Raw genomic sequence first — 25,462 nt, forward strand, 5'->3', positions numbered from 1 at the left:
AAAAAGGAAGAGATCATTCCTGGTGGCTCCCACACATATCCTGACTGTCCTTGTGGCTACTTGGGGTGCCGATTGGTCAACATAGGGAATAACTAAGGTAAGCACTGGTACAGATGAATGAGGTCCAGGTGGTATTTGTGTGATGATTCATCTGCCACGACACATCTGGATACTAGAACCATGACCTCAGGGGACTCGTTTGCCACCTACCCTGGATTCCGTACTTCCACAACTCCTCCAGTATCAGCTCCCAGCTCCTTGTCTCTTCCTCAGGAGACATCCATCACGCTGTTTCTCTCTCCCCTTCTATGTGCCTGTGGGTATCCTCTTCCTACTTTCAGGGAAACACTAGCCCCCTCTGAAGGTCCTTCAGGATATTTAGTTCTGTCCGGAAACCCTTTTCCCTGAGAATTTAGGATTCTATAAAACAAAGCCGGAAGCATGAATAGATTATTTTGTTTTGCCTTTCTTTTTTCCATGTCTTGGGACAGTGAACGTTTAGCAGGAGACCTGCTTACAGACGTGGGAAGGGAGGAGAGAAGCAATAGCAGAAAATACAAGGAGGAAAAAAAGTGTAAACATAATTTAGATTTCAAAATATTATCCCAAGGACTCACTCACATGGCATTTCCAATTGGTAGTACAGAAAGTTCTGGGTTTTTTCCTTTCCTTCTCTCCCCTTCCTTTCTCTCTGATGACAGACCACTGGCAAATAAGCTGGTAAATGAGTAGCCCTTATATAGAATGTGTGATGTAATTGTCCTGACAGGTATCACATGCTACTTTTCTTTTTAGGATGGAATTTATATATCAGTCTCAGCTAAGTATAGCTCCGATCTGACTTATATAAGCTTATAATATTTTGTGTTTATAGTTTTGAATATTGTGACCACGGAAAATTGATTTTTTTTAATGTGTGGGGTTTCTGCTTTTTTGAGGACTGAATCCTTCATTAGTACTTTTAAATAGCACATTTAAAATAAAGAATTTCCAGCAAAAGAAAATCAAGGAGTAACAGAGTTTTTCATGTGTATCATTGATGCCTTTCAACAGGATGTAGAGTCAGGCTCCAAACAGAAACTGCTCTAAGAAGTCAACACAGGGAGAATTTAACTTAAGGAATTTGTAAAAATAGGCGATGAAAGGGAGAAGAGAGCCCCCAAAGAAGGCAGTGACTCTAGGATAAAACAACTATCCTAAAAAATAGGATAAAACAACTATAATTCTTAAGTGGGAGGAATAAAGGGAAAAGGCGATGTTACTGGAGCCCAGGGTCAAGGGTCACAAGGCATTTGGACTTCCCTGGTGGCCCAGAGAGTAAAGAATCTGTCTGATACCTGGGTGAGGAAGATCCCCTGGAGAAGGGAATGGCTACCCATTCCAGTATTCTTGCCTGGAGAATTCCATGGGACAGAGGAGCCTGGTGGGCTACAGTCCATGGGGTCACAGATTCAGACAGGACTGAGCAACTAACAGTTTCACTTTTCAGAGCAGGGGGCAGATGAGGAATATTATGCTTGCCCCATCCTTCAGCTGTCTCCTTTCCTGCTTCCCACTGGTCACACCCAGCTGGCACTAGTTCCTCAGGGAAGGCAAGGCAATGCTGCTTGCTGCTTGCAGGATCAGCTCCTCTGTGATTACAGACCAGAGACGGGGAAAGAAGAACCAGGAATGAATCAGAGAGCACACAGGCCAGGGACCCTGAAGCCTCCACTAAGAATTTTTAAAAATTCACTGTTAACAAATCCAGGTTTGATATAATTTATATTATATCAAATTTATCCAGGAAAAACAAAGTTGTCTATAATGGGTCCCATCAAGGAGTTACCAAAGGCTCTACAACTTGGGGATAAATCATTGAAATCAGAAGAAAAAAGAAAAGAACCAGTTATATATGTATGTTCATATTTTGAACTGACGTTGGAAGCCCTGTTAATTTTGCTGAATTTAGTCAACCTTCTTTTAAGAACACCACCTACCTTTATTTTTTGGCTTTTTAAACGCAGAAAGCTCCTAGATCTATAACCTTGCTTGCCCCTTTCATTTGGAATACTGAGAATCCAGTAGCTTTTTATTGTTAGGCTTCTGTTTATCCATTTAAAGGTTACTGCATTTGCTTATACTAGGACTTCAATGATAGTGTCCAAAATGAATTTTCTATCACCCAAACTATTTTCTATCTCTACTGCACTACCGCACGGGAAACAGCAAATGTTGTGCTCATTTCTTTGAAGCCTCAACCTGGCTGGCACGCCTCTCTAAACATAGATCAGGATTAACTGAGTAATAAGGCAAGACTGCACAATAGTTTCTCTAATAAATTCTTCAATATTGTTACCTTAGAGAAGTCTTTTCAAAGGATTTAATTTCAGGTACACAGAAATTTTGGAAATATTGAGAAATGTCCACATGCTAAAACATTCAGTTTTAAAAAACTGTAACAAGCTTTATGGTGTCAAATTTTCAGTCTCCTACTTTTATTTTTACAAATTTCAGCATGATGGTTCTGGGTTTTTTTTTGCTTTTACTTTGAGAAAACTGATTGTTTCACTTGTACTTCTACCGGTCCTAGAACTAAGCTTTTTTTCACCTCTCTAAAATTGGGCATGTTTCTGTTTTAGTCTGGATACTCTAATTCTCAGTCTGTTAAACTTTTTTTAAAGTTCTAATTTATTTATTTTTAATTGGAGGATAACTGCTTTACAATATTGTGTTGGTTTCTGCCATATATCAACATGAATCAGCCATAGATATAGGCACGACCCCTTCCTCTTGAAGCTCCCTCCCACCTCCCACCCCATCCAACCTCCCACCCCATCCCACCCCTTAAGGTTGTCACAGAGCACGAGGTTTGAGCTCCCTGCATCACACTGCAAATTTCCACTGGCTATCTAATTTTACAGGAGGTAATGTAAGATCATGGCATCTGGTCCCATCACTTCATGGGAAATAGATGGGGAAACAGTGGAAACAGTGTCAGACTTTATTTTGGGGGGCTCCAAAATCACTGCAGATGGTGACTGCAGCCATGAAATTAAAAGACGCTTACTCCTTGGAAGGAAAGTTATGACCAACCTAGATAGCATATTAAAAAGCAGAGACATTACTTTGCTAACAAAGGTCTGTCTAGTCAAGGCTATGGTTTTTCCAATGGTCATGTATGGATGTGAGAGTTGGACTATAAAGAAAGCTGAGCACCGAAGAATTGATGCTTTTGAACTGTGGTGTTGGAGAAGACTCTAGAGTCCCTTGGACTGCAAGAAGATCCAACCAGTCCATCCTAAAGGAGATCAGTCCCGGGTGTTCATTGGAAGGACTGATGCTGAAGCTGAAACTCCTCATTGGAAAAGACCCTGATGCTGGGAGGGACTGGGGGCAGGAGGAGAAGGGGACGACAGAGGAGGAGAAGGGGACAGAGGATAAGATGGCTGGATTGCATTACCGACTCGATGGACATGAGTTTGGGTAAATTCCGGGAGTTGATGATGGACAGGGAGGCCTGGCGTGCTGCAATTCATGGGGTCGCAAAGAGTCAGACACGACTGAGCGACTGAACTGAACTGAATGTAAGATGTATGTTTCAACGCTACTCTCTTAATTTGTCCCATCTTCCCACCCGCCCTAATCTATTCTCTTACTCTAAAAGTTTAAGTTCCATTCCATGGCTGCATGAAAAAAGGATAAGAAATAAGCAAGAGAGTTTAAAACTATGTGAGAAATTGGAAGTTTCAGAAAAGTAGCAGTGAAAGAAAAATACCTCTTTATAAGCTCCAGAAGAAAGAACTTTAAGATGGAATTAAATCAGAGATACAGAACATTTTATGGAAATGGGAGACAGATGTGCTTTTGGAACCGGGAAAATACTGGTTAACTTTTAGTTGTGATCACACTTTGGTGGTGTCTATGTGAAGCAAATGCTTTGGCTCTAAACTTGTTTCTTCTGCTTTTATGTTTTCTGCCTTCACCAACCTGGAGACAGGAGAATGAGGTAAATTTTGACTCTGGTGGTCAATGAGATAACTTTTGCTTATCTCATAAACACTGCTGATAGATAAACAATTTAGTGTCTTTCAACTGCAAACTTCCTCCTAAAGACCATACAACCCAGGTTTGAGGGCAAAATTGGAGAAAGCGGTCCTTGAATATTTGCTACTCATAATTATTCGCTCACGTGGTGTTGGGCCTAAGACATCATCAGACCTTAACTGTGTTTGCTGTCATTTGAACAAAGCAAATAGTGACAACTATTTTTTCCTCTTAATACAGTTTTAGTGGTAGAGATGAATTCATTCTTTTTATTTAGTAGTCCTAATATATTTTCTGAAAAATGTACAAAATAATAAACTACAGAAGACTGAATAATTCTATATTTGGTTACCTTTTTTCCATAAGACACATTAGTAACTTTACACCTGAACCCAGTTATAGCCTTTAGAATCCTACAATGCTAGTGTTGAAAGGGGCTTAGAAACCACTTGTCCTTCATTTTGGAGATGAGGAATCTGAAGCAGAGACAGACTAATTTCTGCAAGAAGGCATAGAGAGAAACAATGAAAATATAATTAAAACCTGAAAACCGGCCCAGGCAATTCTTCACTATAATATTTTGTCCTGATTGTGAGCCAAGAACCACTTTCTCAGCCCCTTTACTTCACTCTATCCATGCCTGGTCACTTAAAAACTTTGCTGACTTCTGCAAATTACATATCAGCATCCCAGAAAATGTGGAGTTCATACACCTGAGATCTTTTGCTCAAGAAGAACTACTGTTCTTTCTAGTCTATTAAATGGTGGTTCCTGGAACAAACAGACTGCCTCCAGTTGTATGTGGGCACCATAATAGAAAGGAGTGTCCGGATGTGGGACAGAATGGCCTAAATATGGTAGCTAGAACAGAAAGTCCCGAGGGCAAAAAAAAAAAAAAAAAAAATTACTTATAGAGAAAGCCCCCTTTAAATGGCAGCACTGATGAAAGCTAGGACATTGAAAGATTATAGACTTTGGAAAATTCAAATGTTCTATGTTCAAGGCCTATGGTATATTCAGGCCAAAAAAACACGTACAAAGGCTCTAGGACTAAATGCGTGAGTCATGGAATTCACGCCCACGCTGATTCTACTGCACACTTTACACAACTACCCAAATCAAAACAGTAACACAGGCCTGGCCCCATAAAAACATATTTAAGTAATCCCTGTGGAATTTACGGAAAAAAGCATACTGTCCAGATAGGATGTAGGCAGAACTCAATAAGATGCAAACATACGCCTTTACTTTAAAATATGCTAGATGACGTTTAACGGGTAAGTTTTTGTTTTGAATAAAGGATTTATTGCCCTAAACACACCGGACCTGAACTAGAAAGGGGTGTGAGAAAGCGGAGCAAGCATCAAGTTGTGTAAATCAATGTGGGAGTAACTCAGCGACCTGTTAACTCGTTGCCAAGTTCTCGGCGCCAGCCCTTTCCTGGGTGGAAGGAGGCCCCCTCTTGCCCCGGAGGAGAGGCATGGGTCTCGACCCCGGGTCTTCCCGCCGGCTCTGCTAGGTCCTTCCCACTCGCGTGCGCCGCTCCGAGCAGGGCAGGCCGGGGCGGGGACAAGAGAGTACTGAGGGAAGGGCCGAGGGCGGTCAGGGAGGACGGCGGGCGGTTTTATTGTTTCCTTTCGCCCTCCTCCTCCCGCGCCTCGCCCCGGCGTCACTGGAAAGCAGCCCGGGCCGCCCGGCGGCGGGTTATTTATAGCGCGGGCTGCGCGCGCGTCACGGAGCCCGGCCCGACTGACGGGGCCGCTGACGCGCTTGGCCGCGGGGCCGAGTCCGCGGGGCTGCGCGCCGGGCGCCGGCGACAATGGGGTTCTGTGTGTGCAGCTGCCGTCGCCGCTGGGGGCCGGGGGAGGGGGGCGGGCAGCCGCTCCCCGACCCCCCTTCCTCTCGCCCGCGACCCCCCGAAAGGTAACCGGCCTCTTCTGCCCCTGGCCGGGCCCCGCCAGCTGCTTTTTTCTTTTCTTTTAAAAAAATTTAATCAGTTAAGTTTCCCTCGCCCCAACCGCTTCCATCTCCCCCGCTTTCCCTTCTGGCCCCCCAACATGACGAGACAGGGGGCTTTAGCCGGCCGGGGGCGACCGCTTTGTGCGTTGCGGGGAGCGGGACCCGCCCAAGGCGCGCCCAGCGGGGGACGCGGTGACCGAGGGGCCGGGAGCGCCGGGCAGGTAACGTATCCTGGACCAGGAGCTGGGGCTTTGTTTGGGTCGGGGGAAGGGAGGGGACCTGGGGTGGGTGTGGACGCCGGGCAGCCCTTCTGGGACTCCTGTCTCCCCTCCACTCCCCGCTCTCCGCCCCGCGGGCCGGCGCGCAGGAAGCCAACCTGAGTGTGTGGCGCGAGAAGCGAAAGAGAAACTTCTGCGTGACTAGCTGAGGCTCCTTCGAGAGGCCAGGACGCTAGAGGCCCCCACCCCCTCCCCGCCGCCGCCGCCCCTCCCCCTCCCGCTCTCTCTCCTCGCCGGGGACTTTGGAGCCCTCCCTTCGCCCGCCCCCGCCCCGCGGAAGGAGGGACTGGCGAGATTTTTAGGGACTTCCTGGGACACGGAGACCGGCTCTGAACCATCCCCTTTCAGCTGTCGGAAGCTGGGCAAGCTAGCTCTGGAGCCTCTCGCACGTGGCAGGCAGGCAGAGAACTTGCTGTGCCTTCTAGGAAATTGCAATCGATTTGTAATGCAGTTTCGCTAATTGGGAGTTCAAAATTAAACTTTAATAAAGCATTTGTGTCGTCTCGTCTAATTGTGAAAGCTTCCATCCGTCCTGGTAGATAGACTCTGAGTCTCAAGTTAATGGCGCTAAGCTAGATTTCCCCCCAAGTACAATTCCGTCAGCCGGCGTCGGCGCAGCTGGATTTCCGTTAGGTACAGATGTTGCTAATGGCATCTTAAGCACGGATGGGCAGATAGCATACGGAATGCAACATGTTGCCATATGGTTCCGTTAGCCTTTCACCTCCAGGGATATCAATCACATATATTCTGGGAGGAACTTAATGACTCTCTGAACGGCAAAATGAATTACCTGGTACAATTTATATCCCTTGACCTGATACGTTATAACAACAGGAAGATAGCATCCCACAGTTTCTGTGGTATGAACTGAACTTCAGAGCTACATTTCAAATTTTATAACATCTATTTGTAGTGTGAGGGGCCCTGTCAAACCACTCTGGCTGAAAAATCCCTTTCTGTATTGTCCTTCTTCCCCCCCGCCCCCCCCCAACCTCTGGCTTATAGTTATAAAAGTTTAGCGAAACTGTTGTCTTGGTAATTGCCAATCAGCTGACCAAATACTAATTGAAGAGAGTATGGAGAAATAGAAAATACGATTTCCAGAGCTAGTGACTTAAGACCGATCATCAGGAACACCATACTTTAAGAACTCCCCAAATTAAAGGACTCCCAAGAAAAATCTATTTTGTGAATCGTTTCACTATAACTCCTAAAATCCATTTATTAACTCTTTGAAATTTTGTTTTTTTAATACTTCATTCTTAGGAAAGTAACTTACAAAAATGTACTCAGAAATATGAAATATAAGGACCTCCTTAGCAAAATAGTTTCTCTTCCCTCGGCAACTCACCTGAACTTGAATTCTGTATGTGGTGGTACTGGTGGTTTGTTTTTTTTTCTTTGGAACATGTCAGTGACAGCATACTGAAGTCACTGTTAGATCCTAGTAGAATGATCCTGTAATATTTCCCAGGTCTTTTTAAAAATATCCTGGTGATTAATAAAATGTTTGACTGGCTCTAATTTCAGATTATAAACATGGTTGTCTTTTGCTGTATCCCTCCTTTTTCCTTCACTAATACAGAGATGCAACATTGCAAGACAAGAAACTTAAGTGTAAAAACAGTAAAATACTACAACTTTTTAAAAACTTTTTCCTATTAAGGGATATATGAAAGCTGTGGGCGTACTATCTTTTAAAAGATTTTGCTTCCAACAATACATAAACCACATTAATTCATGTGAACTGATAAACTAGGGTAATACACAAAATAGACCTGAAAACATTTTCAGTCATAAAAGTTTCATAATTCATTTTTAAATTACAAGATAACGTCTCCTTTTTTTCTTTTTGTAATAGATGATTTTTTACCTAGCGCTTGAGTCCGGGCAATGATTTTGATAATGAAATAATATAAGATCTTTTGTGTATGTAAATAGAAAATTTTATACAGAACAAAATAAGATATATCTGAGTTATGACAACCCTTACTGGAGACTGTTTTTGGGTAGTCTTTTAATGGCTGAAATTGTATTTCCGTAGCATCAGCATTCAATGAGTTTTAACCTTGATCTGTAGTGAGGCTGTTAATCATGACTACATCTCCATGACTTCTGAATAGGTTGTGAGTGTGTCCTTTAATCAGTCACACAGAACTCGCCTTATAAAGCTGTTATTGTCATGAGCAGATACTGCAGGCTTTTGTCAAGCCCGGTGATTATTAACGTTTTCGTTCTTCAAAAGCCAGGCTGAAAGTCCTGCTGTGCTTTATTTCACAATTCAAGTCCATTAGTACGTAAAATCCTAAGCAGCAATATTTGCCTTTTCTCAAGTTAAAGTATTACGTACATCGTTCATAATTTCAGGCCCATTCATGGACAAAAACTATGTGTGTATTTGGTATACATATATAATAACAAAAACAAGATATGCGTCTTGCATCATGACTTATTTGAAGTGAAGATTTGATGGATGTCCATTGTTACTCTAGATGAGGTGGCTGGCTGCCAAGGCAATCCCTCTAGCTTTGAAAGTACTGGCATTGTTATTGTCTATCAGGGAATCACTTTCTAATTTTTAAGCTCCCAACTTCACCTCCCTCTTTCAGTATGGCCCTTCCATACTGCTAATCTGAGAATTTGTTTGAATGTGAAAACTTTTGAAAATGTGTTTGTTTTGGCCAAGATTTTCATCAGTATTTCTGGTTGCCTGCTGGTTTATCTTGAGCTGGCAAGTATGTTTTTAATTGAAAGTGAAGAAATACTATCAGGACAAGGTATATTCCCCATGCTCTGAGTAATTTTAATTGTGATGTAATCCTTGGTGCTTTCTTATCTTTTTTACTTATGAATGTATTTTAAATTATTTAAGATAGGACAGATTTACGCCTTTCTCAAGGTAATATGGGACAAGTTATGGATAGGCATTAGGCCTCTATTAGAACACGTCATTCGAGTGGGTGGGGGTGGGGAGGAGAGCCCTCAGGAAAGAGTATACAGGCCCACTGCACTGGCCCTGTTTGCTTTTCAAATTTAAAACCCATATTGCTGTGTTGGAAACTTGTTTCTCTTTTATAACCTTTCATTTAATTTTTTTTTTTAAACTGTCAATCTGTAAATATTTAACCAGCCAAGCAGGAAACAGTCTTTTATTCTCAACTATATGCAGCTTTGTTTTTATCTGGGTTAGTGTGAGGGGCATGCAAATACATAAAAATTTGATTTGGTTTTCCTTACTTTGAAGATTGACAGAGGCTTCTTTAGTTAATCTTGTTCTATTCCATGTTCTGTATTCAGATATTGAAATACAGTATTTTTATACATTTATAAGATTGTGTTTGCATTTATTTATTTATTTATTTTTTTAAAGCATGTAGCCTTGAATGTTTGTTCTACTTTTTTTTTTTTTTCTTCACATCATTACTCTGGTACTGCTTGATGTAACTTGATTAGCTCCCTCCCCAGTCATGATTGGTAATTAAAATAGGCATTAAAATTAGTCACTTAGCAATTTTGCTGTTCAATTGGCAATTAAATTACTTAATTGCAATTAAAGTCCTAATTTTAATTGGCAAAATGATAGATGTAGATTTAAGATAATATGTATAAATACTTTAATAAGTGTCTATATAAGGATTACTTAATTACTCAACTTCAAGTTTATGCTGTTAACTTTAGAACTTTTAAGTGAGCAATGAAATTTATATTACATCTATTCAAAGAATATGGTAATTAGATTTATTACTTATCACTATAAGGGTCCTTGCTATAAGTTAACTTTTGTAATGTTAAAATTGTAGACTTGTTAATTGCAGAATTATGTTGAAAAAGAGGGCATATATGTCTTTGTCGTAATATATCAATAACATGTCTTCAGTTTTTATTAAATTGAAAAGTTGGTGAAAAAAAGTGGTTATTTTATCATTAAAGGTAAAATTAAAAACTAGCTAGCTGTTATATATAATGAAGACTCTGGCAAAGTGTATGTATTTTATCTACTAAAAGAAAATCCTACATAGTACTATGATGGTTATTGATGTTATTAGCTACTTTTACAATTTCAAATGCCCTTGGTGTTTTCTTAGCATATAGCACCTTATTCTCAGAACCTTTAAAGCATTTTTCAGGACTTTGTACTTTTTAATGACTCCCATGTTTAGTGAAATTAGCAATAAAATCTAAAACCAAAGTAACCCTTCCTTGCTTAATCAAAAAGAAGTCTTACATAAGAAAATATTGAAGATTGCTAGGTGTGGGAGGAGGGGAGAATGGAGAATTATTAAATGGTTACAGAGTTAGAGTTTTATAAGATTAAGAGTTACGGGGGTAAGTAGTGGTGATGGGTGCACAACAGGATGACTGTATTTAACACGATTAAACTGTACATTTAAAATTGTAAGGTGGTAATTTTTATGTGTGTTTTACCACAGTAACAAAAAAAAGTATTAAGTGGTTAATTTAAAAGTATTTAGGAGATAGTTACTGAGAGTCAAGAACTAGAGAAAAGATGAAGGATTTTTATTATGCAAAATACTTTTTGAGTGGCATGAGGTTTTACCATATGTTCAGTTTTATAATTTTAATTTACAAGTAGATGCTTCTAGAAAAAATGAGAGCTGTTTTCTTCTGCACATCTTTACACATTTCTAGAACTGAGTTCTGTATCAAAGAAACAATTTTTAAAATCTTTGGATTAAGTGATTTGGGATGAAAAACGGGCTGGGTAAAACTGAGTAAAAGCCACAACTACCCAAAATGTAAATTACCAGCTAAGCATTTTACTTATTCTCTAGGCATCTCATAGAAAAGGAAAAAATGATTGGTTGATTAATATCTTTTTAATGCAAGTGAAATGGCAAAGTAAATAACTGGAAACCATCCATATTAAAAAATGATTATGTATTTTCAGAAACTCAGATTTTTTTCAAAGTGAAAATTTCTATCACTAATATAAAACTGAATGACAATAAATTACATGAAATTTGTCCAAATATAACCTAAAATAAATTTCATTTTTATGCTTAACATAGATTCCATTAACTAATGTTATGAAATTTCTTCAAGTTACCTTGATTCTTATAGAATAACAGTTGTGTTTGTTTACTATATTTTAACTGTGAGAGCTAAGGGCTACTCTGAGTACATTTGGGGGGAATAGTGAAATAAATCCCTGAAGATCCCTTTCCCATGCATTATGATAGAAAATCCTTATGGAATTAAGGATTCCATAGAATTAAGAATTAAATCCATATTTGCTTTCTAAATCATACCAAAAATCTCAATTTTATTAAGTATAATCTGCTTAGCCTTGCATAAAATAAAATGCTTAGATTTAGATTTGAGTATGTATTATTTACATTGTTTTTTATGAAAATGTTATATATATATATACACACACACACCAATATGTTCTGCTTCATACTGGCTAATATCATAAAAGATAATATTATTTTCCTATGTGCTTTTTCTGAGGTCATCTAATACTGTATATTGACAGTAATAATAATATTGTAATTTTAGTTGGTTTCAAAAAAAGGAGCTCTTACAGGTAGGATCAGTTTTTATTCCCATTTATTTTAAATTGTTAAAAATACTGACCTTCATTTGGGGTAACTTTATGTATTTATACATAGCAGTAATTTAAAGTTATATCAGATTCTGGGCCCTGAAAGAAACATTATTGTCATTTTAATTGAGTTATAAAGTAGTTTATATTCAAGAATCTATTTACGTTCAAGAATCTTACAGGATTGCAGTCATATAAATGCAGAATTTCAGTTTCTTTTAGCCTAGAGCATCATTTGAACATTTTCTAAAAGGTTGTTCAATTCTACATTTTGATTCCATTATATGTGTAATTAAACCTCTGTGCACAAAAGCATTCTCTTATGTACTAGCAAATACACCCACAGGAATCCTCTTATAAACTATAATTTATTTAAACATGTAATCATAGGATTTTAAAACATGCTTTCATTTTTCCAAACTATATGCCAATTTGAACTGCTTGGTGATAAAATGAAAGATTTTATTACCATTTTGATTTTTTTTTTCCTCTGTGACCTGACAGTTAAATATGGGTGGGCGGAAATAAAGAAAACCTATTGTGAACCTAATTTCAGTGTTAAACTGTTTCCCTTTTTGAGAAAAATAGAAGAGAATCAAAGATTTGTAGTTATTTATGAATTCCAGCAGAATATGAATGTCTGGGCCTGCTGCAAGATCTCCTGGAGCTTTACCCAAGTAGTAAATAGCTAGGGGTGTGTGTGTGTGTGTGTGTGTGTGTGTGTGTGTGTGTGTTCGCGCGCGCGCTTGTGCGTGTATTTGTATGACGGTGTGTGCTTGTGTGTGTTTGTGTGATGGTGTGTGTGTGCTTGTGCATGTATTTGTGTGATGGATCATCCTGAATGTTGTGGAGTCAGGCCCCCTACTGACAGCATCAGTCAATTACAGACATTGGCCCTTCTACTGAGACCTGCCTTTCATGAGAATCTGTTGGGGACACAAGAGTCTGGTGTTTTGAGCGTGGTGGTTCTTTTTTACACTTTCTAATGTCTACCGGATCCTTTCCACCCGGAGCACATGTGAGCCCTACCAAAAACGCCAACCCAAAAAACAGCTTACCCAATAATTGGTTTAAGAGTCTATCGGTCTTTGATTCTGATGTGTCTTAATAAGAAGACACACTTCCTAGCAGCTATTGTAGAATAGGGATTTGAGGAAGAGAGAACTCGTATGGATTGTAGAAAAGAAGGCCAAAAAGCCACTTCTTTCCCCTCGCATGTTGATGTTATATCCGATTCATTCCCAGTTGCTAATAATTGTTAACAATAAGCTCCTGTGAAAACTGCGTTTCGATCTTGGGTGCATAAAAGACTTGAACGAAGGCTCTGTTACCAAGAAGCCAGACTCGACAGGTTGCTGTGACAGAATAATGCTTCATATTACAGTGTTTGTCTTCTTGGAGTTCACTTTAAGAACTCCAGCACACCTTTTCCATTCACTGGGAGAGAATTTTCAAACTGTCCCCAGACTCACCCCGGGCTAAAGCCAAATGTTTTTTAAAATGGTTTAAGGGAGGAGGGGCGTGTTGAGGGAATGCACCTCCTTAAGATCTGCATATTTGTGTTTGGAGAGTGGTGGTTACAACCTTAAAGTTCTCCTGGCCCCCGCCTTCCTAGAAATATATTAAAAAATAATAACTGCCACCCCAGCATGGCTGCGCTTGAGTTTCCGACTGCCTGAAAATAGCTGCTGGGAGCCTGGCCCACCGCTGGGATCAAGGAAAGCACCCTCAGGCCGCGCCCTGCTCCCTTGCGGAAGGGGAAGGGAACCCGGGAGGGCGCCACAGAGCTAGCGCTGCTGCTATTTTGGGCCCAGCTGGGCGGGTGCGTCAATGCCTGCGCCCCTGCGTCACCGCCACCCCCACCCCTTTCCTTCTCCCCGGCTCTCCAAACTCTCACTTTTTCCCTTTCGTTCGCGTGGAATCGCTTCTGCCCACAGGGCGCTGACGCTACCCAGCTCATGCTAATAAGCTATTCTTCCCCCTCCTCCCCTCATCCCCCTACTTGCACACCCTCACCCGCCACCACAACACGCCCCCTCCAACAGACACACACACACATTCGCACACACTTCCTGGTTTTATTTTTTCTCTTGCCCGCTAGGGCACCGCCGAGCCGCTACGGCGGCAGCAGCGGCAGTCGCAACATCTGGGGGAAACTTAAGGTGGTCACGTAGGTTTTCCCGAGGCTGCAGCGTGGAAGAGCCTGTGGCTTCTCGGGGCAGCCTCGGGGCACTGATGGCAATGCCTCTCCGGCCGCCGAGGAGCAGGAGGCGGCGGGAGCGGGCAAAGGCGGGGGCTGGGGGTGCAGATTAGGACTGAGCGGCTCCTGGACTTGGAGAGCTCCCAGGCACTCTCGGCCCGCCTGTACTGGGAACCTCAGGATGAGGGGTCCAAAGGGGTCCCGCAGCCTGGAAGTCAGCCACACCAAGAGGGAGGGGCGGCTGCAAATCTTCGCAGGCGGAGGAAGGGGACGCCCCCTCCCTCCCCGGGTGACTCCCCCCGCTCCACTGGAGAAGTCCCAAAGCCCGGCCAGCTCTGGTCCAGGAACCAGGAAGCGAGCTGACTCCCGGGAGAAGCTTGTTTCTTTGCTGGAGAGCGCCTTGTGCCCTCAGTCTGGAGGGTGGATTGCCTTGCGAATTGCAGTCGGCCGAAGCTAGGGCGACCGCGGGGGTGCGGCGAGCTCCGGCCGCCCTCCGGGCCCTCTCCTGGGAGAGCTGAACCCACACACAGTGCGCTTCGGAGAGATCCAGCCAGCTCCGTCCTCTGTGTCCCTGGGTTTAGTCTTGCCCCCTTGGCTCTCAGATTGTGGCTTCCAGAGCCCTGGTGCTTCAGGGGAGGGTCGATTTATTTTCTTAAAAGTCGTGAAAAGGAACGAGTTGATGGGCATCCAGGAGTGTCGAAGTATGAGAGTTGGTAAAAGGTGAGACTAAAGCACCTTTTTGCAGAACACACCTGTTGCCCGTTGCTCGGCTGCATTGTCTGCGAAAGGAAAGAGGGCGACGCCTCACTCTGACTTTTGGGGTCCCTGAAAGGCTGGGTCACGGCTACCCTTTCCTTTTCCCTCCCCTCCCCACGCACCACGTCCTCCCTCGCACGTGAGCCCTGCGAGGAAAGAAGGAAACACAGAAAATAGGCCCTCCTTACTCGCTTCCACTTTGGAGAGTGTGTGTGTTGGGGCGCGGGGGTGGGATATGCCAGAGGAGAAGGCCAGGGACAGGAAAAGAGAGAAAAGGGGGATGCACTGGACTAGGGAAATCCCATGCCAATTGTAGGAGCCCTCTGAGCGTCTCGTGTCATGGGACATCTGCACTCGCTTCCGCTAACGGGGGTGGCAGTCGTGGGTGGATGAGGTTAGGGCGCTGCCAGGCACGCCCCATCTCGTGCAATTCCAGGTGCTGGTACCTGGCCTACGCTTGGGTTCCCTTCCGCCGGGCTTTTGTTGCACCTTCTCCCACGTGTGAGCTGCTGGGCGGCAGCGGTGGCGCGGGGGTTTGGTGGGGGGAAGGTGAGGTGAGATGTCGAGGCGCTGCGGGTTGCGCGGACCTGAGTGGAGAGGTCACACCTCTTTCGGAAAAAGAAAAAAACCTAGCTGGCTACCAAGGTGAACCCTGAACAGTTCCCACCTTAAAATCGGCCCTGCTCGTGACGTCAGGTCGGAAATATACCAAAGCGAGCGCTGGCCAGGAGTCTGGGGAGAGCGGCCGCGCGGCGATTGGGCGGCGGGCCGCTGACGCGCGCTGACGCGCGGAGACTTTAGGTGAATGTTGGCAGCGGCAGCGCGAGCCACATAAACAAAGGCACATTGGCGGCCAGGGCCAGTCCGCCCGGTGGCTCGCGCTAGGCTCCGCGGTCCCGCTCGCCTGCCCAGCCGGCCGCCTTCCCCTGCTCCCTACCCGCTCTCGGTGCCGCGATTCCCTTCGCCCCTCTCGCCCACCCCTCCCCGGCCCTGCCACCCAGACTCCCGAAGGGAACTACACTTCAGCCGAGTTGAATGAATGAAGAGAGACGCAGAGAACTCCTAAGTGAGTAGGTGCGGCTGACACAGCTCGCATTCTTTTATCCTTCTTTCTTCTTTTGCACGTCTCTTCTTTCCGTTTGTCTGGTGCAGGTTCTCTGGAATTGGGCGCCGGAGGCGCGGAGCGCGAGTGGGGCCGAAGGATGGGGAGTAGGTGTGCGCAGCTCCAGAGGGCATTTTGTCGAAACTCCTGCTTTGCCACCCCGCAGAGGCTTCCTGGCTCCTCATTGGTGGACGTGGAAGGGAGCTTGCACAGTTTGGGGAGCTGCGGACTTGCCCGCGGAAATGTGCGCAAAGTTTGCTCTTAGTGCGGAATTGATTTAGGTCTTTGGACACGTAGACTCCAAGTCCTGTGTATAAGAGGGGCCTGGACGCGGCCCAGAAAGTGACAGGAAGAGAGAAAGTTCTTCAGTTTATGTGTTGCTTGGGAACTGTGTCACCGCGGCTGGACAGCGTGCCCGAGTTTCCTGGGTATTGTTGAGTGAGGAGAGGTGGTTGGTAGAGTGACCTGTTACTAAGTTGCTTGAAAATTTCTGGTTTTCACGTGTGCCGCGCTTGTTTGTGAGTTTGACAGAGAGAGAGAGACAGAATATTTAGAGTAGTTGTGAAGCTGCAGAGTTACCAGAGGGTTAATATCCAGTACAGGCATATCTGTCAAGGGCTGGGAGTTGGGGGTGGTCAAGAGTCCCTTTCTTTCTACTTTTTTTGGTTACCCTCCCTCCTCCATGAAGCAAGACTGTGACTGGGGTGGGGGGTGGGGGAGGAAAAGAGACTTGGATGTTTGGCTTTCTGTTTCATTAGTAATAAAATTGTCTATGCTCTAGAATGCCTTCCAAGTGGGAACATCTGAAAATTACTAGGACAGAAGAATGCCTTGTTCCAGCAAGTAGGCAGATTGTGCAAGGCTGGATAGGGAAGGTGCTCAGCTTGTTATGCTGAGAGGTACTTCTACCACTGGTGCCAATATTGGATAAGCAGTATTTCCCTCTCTCTGCAACTCACCTAAGATGCTCTTGACAAAATATGGTCCCCTCTTTCCGCTCCTTGGCCATTAAAGATGAAAGACATTTCCTGGAAAAGTGAATGTCGATTCACCTGTATCCCCAAACCCAGTGCTCAGTCAGAAGCTCTTAGGAAATCCAGATGCTTCCATTCAGATTGCCTTCAGGGCTCCCCAGGCCTTACTAACATTTTGTACCTTCCTAGGTGTGGAGGGAGAGACTGTTTTTACATTTTATATTCTTGACTTCTACTTTCCTTACCCTGTACTAGATGAAAAGCCAATTTCACCACAGGGGGAAAAAAATCAGGAGAAGGTTCCAATGCTGTATTTTATTAAATCCTAGTTTCTTCTTATTTAGTTCTGAATTAAACTAAAATGGAAATGACACTCCCTCCCACTGTCCCACACATACGCAGCAAAGGGGCTAGTTTATTTCATCATAAGTATTAACTAAGTACATGGAATAACTTTCCTCCTTTAGAATCTTCTCTCTGCCAAGACTGATACAGTCCATGGGTGAAATTTTCTGTTTCCAGCCATCTCTTCTACACATCCATTTTAACTGCTAAGTTTGATAAAGGCTACACACTAATTTCTAATTAAACAATCAAGAAGGGCACAGAGGGGCCTGCCTAGTGATACAGATGTCCAGCCAAATCAGTCCAGAAATTCACCCTAAGGCTTCCTGTGTCTTCATTTCAGGGAGGCGATCTGACAGGCTGGGCTCTCCACTGCTCTTCTAAAAATCTTGGAAACTTTGTCCTTCATTGAATTACGACACTGTCCACCTTTAATTTTCTCCAAAACGCCTGTAACTCGGCTGAAGGTTAGTGCCACTTCATTTCCCCCCCTCCCTTGAGTTCCTTAAACGTCAAGAAACAGGGCAATGCGAGCGATCTTTCCCCGCAAACCCTGTAACTTAAGTTTTTCCCCAACCCATCGCCTTCGGGAACAAGTTTCTCATTGTGCAATTCAACTTCATTTCTGGATTGAGCTTGCTGAACCCGAGCTTCAGAGGAAAGGCTCATGGGAACGGGAATGCTCCTGAAAAGGGTGAAGGGGGAGGCGTTGGAAATATCCGGGAATGGAGACCCTAATAACTTTCCAGTTCAGGGTCTTTATTGGGTCAGCCTTTCCTTGCTCCGCACTGTTCCGATCCGCAGTAATCGCGCTCTCCGCCGTTCCTCTCGCGCCCCTTCTTGCTCTCTGACCGCTGCGGGCTGCCGGTGTAGCTCCAGGTGTACCCGAGCCCGGGAGAAAGTGTTCACTTGACCAGGCTGAGTGTATATTACCCTGTTTCATTTCCAGCCATGCCTTGTGTTCAGGCGCAGTATGGGTCCTCGCCTCAAGGAGCCAGCCCCGCTTCTCAGAGCTACAGTTACCACTCTTCGGGAGAATACAGCTCCGATTTCTTAACTCCAGAGTTTGTCAAGTTTAGCATGGACCTCACCAACACTGAAATCACTGCCACCACTTCTCTCCCCAGCTTCAGTACCTTTATGGACAACTACAGCACAGGCTACGACGTCAAGCCACCTTGCTTGTACCAAATGCCCCTGTCCGGACAGCAGTCCTCCATTAAGGTAGAAGACATTCAGATGCACAACTACCAGCAACACAGCCACCTGCCCCCACAGTCCGAGGAGATGATGCCGCACTCCGGGTCCGTTTACTACAAGCCCTCCTCGCCCCCGACGCCCACCACCCCGGGCTTCCAGGTGCAGCACAGCCCCATGTGGGACGACCCAGGCTCCCTCCACAACTTCCACCAGAACTACGTGGCCACTACCCACATGATCGAACAGAGGAAAACGCCGGTCTCCCGCCTTTCCCTCTTCTCCTTTAAGCAGTCGCCCCCCGGAACCCCCGTGTCTAGCTGCCAGATGCGCTTCGATGGGCCCCTGCACGTCCCCATGAACCCGGAGCCAGCGGGCAGCCACCACGTGGTGGACGGGCAGACCTTCGCCGTGCCCAACCCCATCCGAAAGCCCGCGTCCATGGGCTTCCCTGGCCTGCAGATCGGCCACGCGTCGCAGCTGCTCGATACGCAGGTGCCCTCCCCGCCGTCGCGGGGCTCCCCCTCCAATGAAGGGCTGTGCGCTGTGTGCGGTGACAACGCGGCCTGCCAGCACTACGGCGTGCGCACCTGTGAGGGCTGCAAAGGGTTCTTTAAGGTGAGCCAGGTCGGGGGCGGAGGAGGCAGCTAGGGGCCCCCTACTGTCCAGAGCCTCAGAGTGCTTGCTCCGCTGGGGCGCAGGCTTCGGACTCTAACTGGTCTCCAGCGACTCCCCGGGTCCCTGGAAGCTGCCTTGCCGCCGCCCCTAGGCTGTGGCGGGGGTTTCTGGGTGCCTGAGAAAGGCAAGTAGGAAGGCGGGGAGACCCGGGGTCGCATCTCCTCACGAGGCCGACGCTGGCCACCCCCCGCCTGAAGTTGCTGGAGCTGAGGTGGAAGAGGGTCATTTGCATGTGCTAGGAGCTGTCTTCTTGGTTCAGATTGAAATTGGTTAGGACAGAGAACCGTGTCTGAGCTAACCAAGTGGAACAGAATTCCCTGTGGTCAAATTAAGTGATCTCTTTATTTCGCCATCCTGATTGAATAATCTTATCATTTTAAATAGAGAAGGTCTCTAAGGAATGTAAATAATATGAATGCCCACGAATTTGTATTTACTGAGCGTCTCCTTCTCCTTCTCTTGGCATATAAAACACAGCAAGGAGCGGAAGGTTAGCTCAAATGTTAACGCTATCAATTTTCTTCTGTTAAATGCCCTGGGGGAGGGGAAAGAAAAGAGAGAGAAAGGAAAAAGGAAAAAATAAAAAGGAGTTGTGTATGTGTTTGTTTATGGTGAGGGAGTGTGGACCCTGTCCTCTCAGAAATTGTCCCTGGATTCCCTGAATTGTTGGATTTTCAAGAGAAAAAAAAAATTTTTTCCCGGCCTATATTGTCTCCTTTTGCAGCGCACGGTGCAAAAAAACGCGAAATACGTGTGTTTAGCAAATAAAAACTGCCCAGTGGACAAGCGGCGCAGGAATCGCTGTCAGTACTGCCGGTTTCAGAAGTGCCTGGCTGTTGGGATGGTCAAAGAAGGTAGGTTGGGACAACAGCCCACTCCCCAGTCTTCGCCTTTGGGAAACTGCTGCCCCTATCCTAACCCCGCTTTCTACTTCCCAGAGCCGGGCGAGGGGAAGTGGAGGGTGTCTCCGGCTTTCTCCCACTCGCCTCTGGCCTCTATGACCAGGCAGCTGCATGCCAGCCCATTCTGCCCAAGAGAAAGCCGCCAGGCCCTCCTCGCCTTTAACTATACGACCCATTTGGAAGAAGACATAAAACAACCCCGCATTTTTTATGCTTCTCGTCAGTAAAGGCTTTACAAGCAGTGGGGCCCGGGCGCTGCCCGATGCAGGGGCGCCCCCGGCGGCTGTGGCCTTCCCTGGGGAGGGGTCTAGGCGGCAGCTGGGTCCCGCTTGGGAGAGCCGCGCTCAACCGACTGTTCCTTTGCAGTGGTTCGCACCGACAGTTTAAAAGGCCGGAGAGGTCGTTTACCTTCCAAACCGAAGAGCCCGCAGGAGCCCTCTCCCCCTTCGCCCCCGGTGAGTCTGATCAGTGCCCTCGTCAGGGCCCATGTCGACTCCAACCCGGCTATGACCAGCCTGGACTATTCCAGGGTAAGAAGCTGGAGGGGGTTTCATTTGGACAAAGCGACAGATGGGCAGGACCCCTTCCCCACACCTGTCAGTAACCCCTCAGGCCCAAGGGACAGAGGAGGCATGCAAGGGTCTGGCTTCACTGCTCTGGGCAGGGCCACAGAAGACGGATGGTGTTGCTGGGGGTGTGGACATGAGGACAGGGCAGGGGAAGGAAAAGAAGATGAGCCACAGTGGTCAGATCTCTTTAAGGCCCCTTCCCAGTACCTGGGTGCACACCAATACTCAGCACACCAATGCCTCTGATGCCCAAACCAGAGGCGATGCAAAAGCCCCCACTTGGGTTCTACCCCAGTCCTCCAAGGAGAAGCTTTAACCCCCACCTTCTCTGGTGCTGTCAGGGAGAGGGACAGCTGCTTGGGGTTGGGGAAGGGGAAGCGAGGAGGTGTCAGGAATGGCAGTGGGTGGGGGAATCAAGTGGTCAGATTCCTCTTTTACCCCAGCTATGAGGAATGTGTGGACTTTAATTGGAGGAAGTATGTCAGGCAACCTAGACGGCACTGCAATTTTATGAAGATTTGCAAAGGGTGACTCTGCTCAAGACCCACTCCGGCACTGGCATGAATACTAACGTGTCAATTGTTTTGTGGAGATAAGAGTGAACATTTCCCAGGGCTGGTTGGCACTGTATTTAGTCTGTATGAAAATGGTAATTTACATATTTAAAGCAGCGACCTCATAGCACCATCCCTAATTGAATTAATTGCCCCGGAACATCTAATTTCCTTACTGGTCAGAGAGAGGTTTAATTGTTATAAAAACCTGGCTCCCCTACTAGAAATGAGGTTAGCAATTTCACGGGTTATATATTTTAGAGAACCTCATTAAGTGCTTTTTAAAATGAAATTCCAGTTCCAGGCGAACCCTGACTATCAGATGAGTGGAGATGACACCCAGCATATCCAGCAATTCTATGATCTCCTGACTGGCTCCATGGAGATCATCAGGGGCTGGGCAGAGAAGATCCCGGGCTTCACTGACCTGCCCAAAGCCGACCAAGACCTGCTTTTCGAATCGGCTTTCTTAGAACTATTTGTGCTGCGATTAGCCTACAGGTAATGGAAGGCTGGGAATGAAGGAAGAGAGGAATCAAGGAAAAGAAAGAGGAAAAGGGGGAAAAGGGTGGAGGGAGAAAGAGAGGAGAACAGATGTGAAATAAAAGAGAAGATAGGAAGGAAAGGGGAATAGATAAAAGGAAGAGAAGGGAAGCAGTGAGCATAGAAGCCTTGTATGAATAGAATGGAGGTGGGATAGGGGGCGTTCTTGATTGTTATGAAATTAGACCCTTTCAAGGTCCACTGGTCTACGTTTTATTAACTCTTGGGTAATTAGGTGCCTCTTAAATCCCTCATTTATTGCTCTTCAAGTAATTAGTTGTTTAGCCTTTTTTTTTTTTCTCTCTCTCTCTCTCTTTTTCTCCCCTCTCTCTCTTTGGTATTAATTGCAGGTCCAACCCAGTGGAGGGTAAACTCATCTTTTGCAATGGGGTGGTCTTGCACAGGTTGCAATGTGTTCGTGGCTTTGGGGAATGGATTGATTCCATTGTTGAATTCTCCTCCAACTTGCAGAATATGAACATCGACATTTCTGCCTTCTCCTGCATCGCTGCCCTGGCTATGGTCACAGGTCAGTACCACAGGCACAGGGCATTTCTCCTCCTGAACTTTCCTTTCCCACCGATACTCCCTGGTCCTGTCAGCTAGCTAACTGCTTAGTGCATTCCTCTTTTGTTTCTGATTGTGTTTTCTGCAGAGAGACACGGTCTCAAGGAACCCAAGAGAGTGGAGGAGCTGCAAAACAAGATTGTAAATTGTCTCAAAGACCATGTGACTTTCAATAATGGGGGTTTGAACCGCCCCAACTATTTGTCCAAACTGTTGGGGAAGCTCCCAGAACTCCGTACACTTTGCACACAGGGGCTACAGCGCATTTTCTACCTGAAACTGGAAGATTTGGTACCACCACCAGCAATAATTGACAAACTTTTCCTGGACACTTTACCTTTCTAAGACCTCCTTCCATGCACTTCAGAGAAACTGGAAAGAAACCTAAAACTGTCCAGAGGGGGCAAGTGACAAGGGCAGAGAGATTCCCCTGAGCTGTCTCAGCTCTAGTCAGCCCCCTCCCCTTCCATACACCCTGACCCTTGATCCCTAAAGAAAAAAACAGAAACAAAAAAAACAAAAAACTGTTGCTATTTCCTAACCTGCAGGCAGAACCTGAAAGGGCATTTTGGCTCCGGGGCATCTTGGATTTAGAACACGGACTACACACAGTACTGTGGTATAAACTTTTTATTATCAGTTTAAAAATCATTTTATTGTTCAGAAGGAAGATTGCTAATGTATGATGGAAAACATTTGGCCACATTTGGTTGTTGCAGTTAAAATAAATGTAATACACATACACACACACACACACACACACACGTTGTAAGAGGACCCACAAGTATTGCCCTTTAAAAGATTTCAAAGTTTTCTGCTGTAAAGAAAGCTGTAATATATAGTAAAACTAAATGTTACGTGGGTGGCATGAGTTGAAGAAGGCAAAGGCTTGTAAATTTATCCAATGCAGTTTGGCTTTTTAAATTATTTTGTGCCTATTTATGAATAAATATTACAAATTCTAAAAGATAAGTGTGTTTGCAAAAAAAAAAAAAAGAAATAACTACTCAAAAAAGGGACAAGCATGTTGATTCTAGGTTGAAAATGTTATAGGCACTTGCTACTTCAGTAATGTCTATATTATATAAATAGTATTTCAGACACTATGTAGTCTGTTAGATTTTATAAAGATTGGTAGTTACCTGAGCTTAAACATTTTCTCAATTGTAAAATAGGTGGGCACAAGTATTACACATCAGAAAATCCTGACAAAAGGGACACATAGTGTTTGTAACACCGTCCAACATTCCTTGTTTGTAAGTGTTGTATGTACCGTTGATGTTGATAAAAGAAAGTTTATATCTGGATTATTTTGTTGTCTAAAGCTAAACAAAACTTGCATGCAGCAGCTTTTGACCATTTCCAGAGTGCTTATAATATACATAACTCCCTGGAAATTACTGAGCACTTTGAATTTTTTTTTAACGTCTAAGATTGTCAGTTAATATATTATTTTATGTTTGAGTAAGAATTTTAATATTGCCATATTCTGTAGTATTTTTCTTTGTATATTCCAGTATGGCACATGATAGGAATCACTGCCTTTTTTTCTATGGTGTATGACAGTTAGAGATGCTGATTTTTTTTTTCCTGATAAATTCTTTCTTTGAGAAAGACAATTTTAATGTTTACAACAATAAACTATGTAAATGAACAGAATTTTGTCTTCTTTCTGGGTTAGGTAAAAATGATTACTAAACAGCAATATACAATAGACAGAGTTGGAGATTGATTTGGGATAGGTCATTTATTCAACATTTGAGTTTCAAACTGACAGCCTAGACCTATTCTGGCAAAAGGAACTGGAAAATTGAACTAATTATCCAGAGAATTCAGAACAACATTTTTCCTTAACCAGAACTTTCCAGTGTGGCAGCATGCATTTATCAGAATCAGGTGAGAATATCTCAACTCTTCTATTGACTTTGCTCTGAAAGCTAAGTGCAACTTTCATAGGAGAAGTTCAGAAGACCCAATAGCATTTGAACTTTTCCAGTTTTGAAGTCCTGTTGGGTTTTTTGTCTTGCATGATGTTTAGAAAGTATCTTTTTAAGACTCTGTCTACACAGATTTGAAGTGTATTGTATATAATCTCTGATTTTTTCCAATTCCTTGTAAAGGGTCTTGGAGGAAGAGTCAAGCATTTTGGTCCCTTTGGGTCAGTGGTCTTTGGCATAGAACAGAACTCAGTTAAAGACATTTCTTACAAATGTTTTCCTCCTTCAGTGAATAGTGATGAGGTTCAATTTGCTGTCTTAGAATAATATAGCTGTCTTAAAAGTTTCTCGGATAAAGAATAAAATATCAATTTGTCAGGCTCTGGTTCTTTTTAGGTACAAACAAACTATATCACAGTATCTAGGCTTCCACTCAGTACTAACTTTTGGCAAAAAAAGTAGTAAAGTCACTTTTGGTCTCAGCTTCCTCTCAGTGACCTGGTCCAGCTAGTCGTAAATTCTGGGACGTGTAGGATGGGGATGATTTTCTTCCTTGATCCTAGTGAGTTACAGATGGACTCCTGGTCACTGAAATTGACAAAAAGAGTAATTATTTTTTTAAATGCAGAGTTAGTAAATTGCCAGGAGAGTTCTCAGGTTTTATTTTTAGTTTACCTTTGCTTACTTTTTTTTTTAAGACATGTTTTGTGGGTCGAGCAACAGAGAGAAGGCAGGTCTCAGTGGTAATTTGAGGTTATTTTCATGTGATGCGCTTCTCTACAGGTAACTCTGAGAGGCAAAAGTTGGTGGCCACATAAAGAGATTAAAAAATAAGCGGAATGTTTGACGCCCTTGCTTTCTTGAAAAGATGAGGCTTGCCATTTCCTTTTATTTTTCACAACTTCTGCCCACTAATAAGCTGAGAGAAAGAGAAAGCTCTTTAGAAATGTTGGAGTCCGCAGAGCCGTTAGCAGTCTTCTCCCAGGTGTCTGCAGCCCGGAGACAATTACATCCCGACTCGGAATCCTCTAGAGTTGAACCCAGAAACGAACTCTGTTGCAGGTTCTCCCTTAAGGCAGCGGTTGCGCATCACCCGAGGCCAATGGGGTATCAGGTAGTGCGCCTCCCGAGAATTTGGGGTGAAAGGAGGGAGGGGTGACTCTCTCCCGTGTCCGCTTGCAGACTGAACCGGCTCCGCGTATATTTAGTTATAATTCCTAAACTGAAAAGTGGCTAGCGCTTTTTCTGCTTCACAGTTACCGAGTCCGTTTCCAACTCCCCGCAGCGCACCGGGGTGTGCGGGGGA

At 44.5% G+C, this 25,462-nt stretch overlaps 2 protein-coding genes across 12 annotated transcripts in view; one reads left to right on the forward strand and one right to left on the reverse strand.

Moving 5' to 3' along the window:
- The window catches only part of GPD2 (glycerol-3-phosphate dehydrogenase 2), a 236,497-nt gene extending 230,047 nt beyond the window's left edge, over positions 1–6,450 (reverse strand). Inside the window, exons 1-2 of one of the 3 annotated variants that reach the window (XM_059892151.1) lie at positions 6,362–6,450; positions 211–420 (exon numbers count right to left, since the gene is read on the reverse strand). The gene's annotated coding sequence lies outside the window, so the exon portion shown is untranslated. Of the gene's footprint in view, positions 1–210; positions 421–5,427; positions 5,512–6,361 lie in introns of those variants that run through there. The other 2 variants (XM_059892145.1, XM_059892154.1) reach the window with 2 other exon arrangements.
- NR4A2 (nuclear receptor subfamily 4 group A member 2) lies at positions 5,759–23,878 on the forward strand. Of its 9 annotated transcripts, none has more exons than XM_059876160.1 (8): positions 5,759–14,752; positions 17,553–17,676; positions 18,159–19,024; positions 19,809–19,938; positions 20,353–20,516; positions 21,408–21,610; positions 22,003–22,181; positions 22,308–23,878. In XM_059876160.1, exons 3-8 carry the CDS (start codon positions 18,161–18,163, stop codon positions 22,562–22,564), a joined length of 1,797 nt encoding a protein of 598 aa, XP_059732143.1. In that variant the 5' UTR covers positions 5,759–14,752; positions 17,553–17,676; positions 18,159–18,160; the 3' UTR covers positions 22,565–23,878. The 9 variants fall into 9 exon arrangements, 8 of the variants coding, with proteins under 8 accessions (XP_059732143.1, XP_059732144.1, NP_001069676.1 ...); XM_059876161.1 differs by having other exon boundaries at positions 5,759–5,949; NM_001076208.1 differs by having other exon boundaries at positions 5,903–6,206; positions 22,308–23,215.
- The last annotated feature ends 1,584 nt before the right edge of the window (positions 23,879–25,462 follow it).

This window comes from Bos taurus, chromosome 2 (genome assembly GCF_002263795.3).
Source record: "Bos taurus isolate L1 Dominette 01449 registration number 42190680 breed Hereford chromosome 2, ARS-UCD2.0, whole genome shotgun sequence".
NCBI lineage: Eukaryota > Metazoa > Chordata > Mammalia > Artiodactyla > Bovidae > Bos > Bos taurus.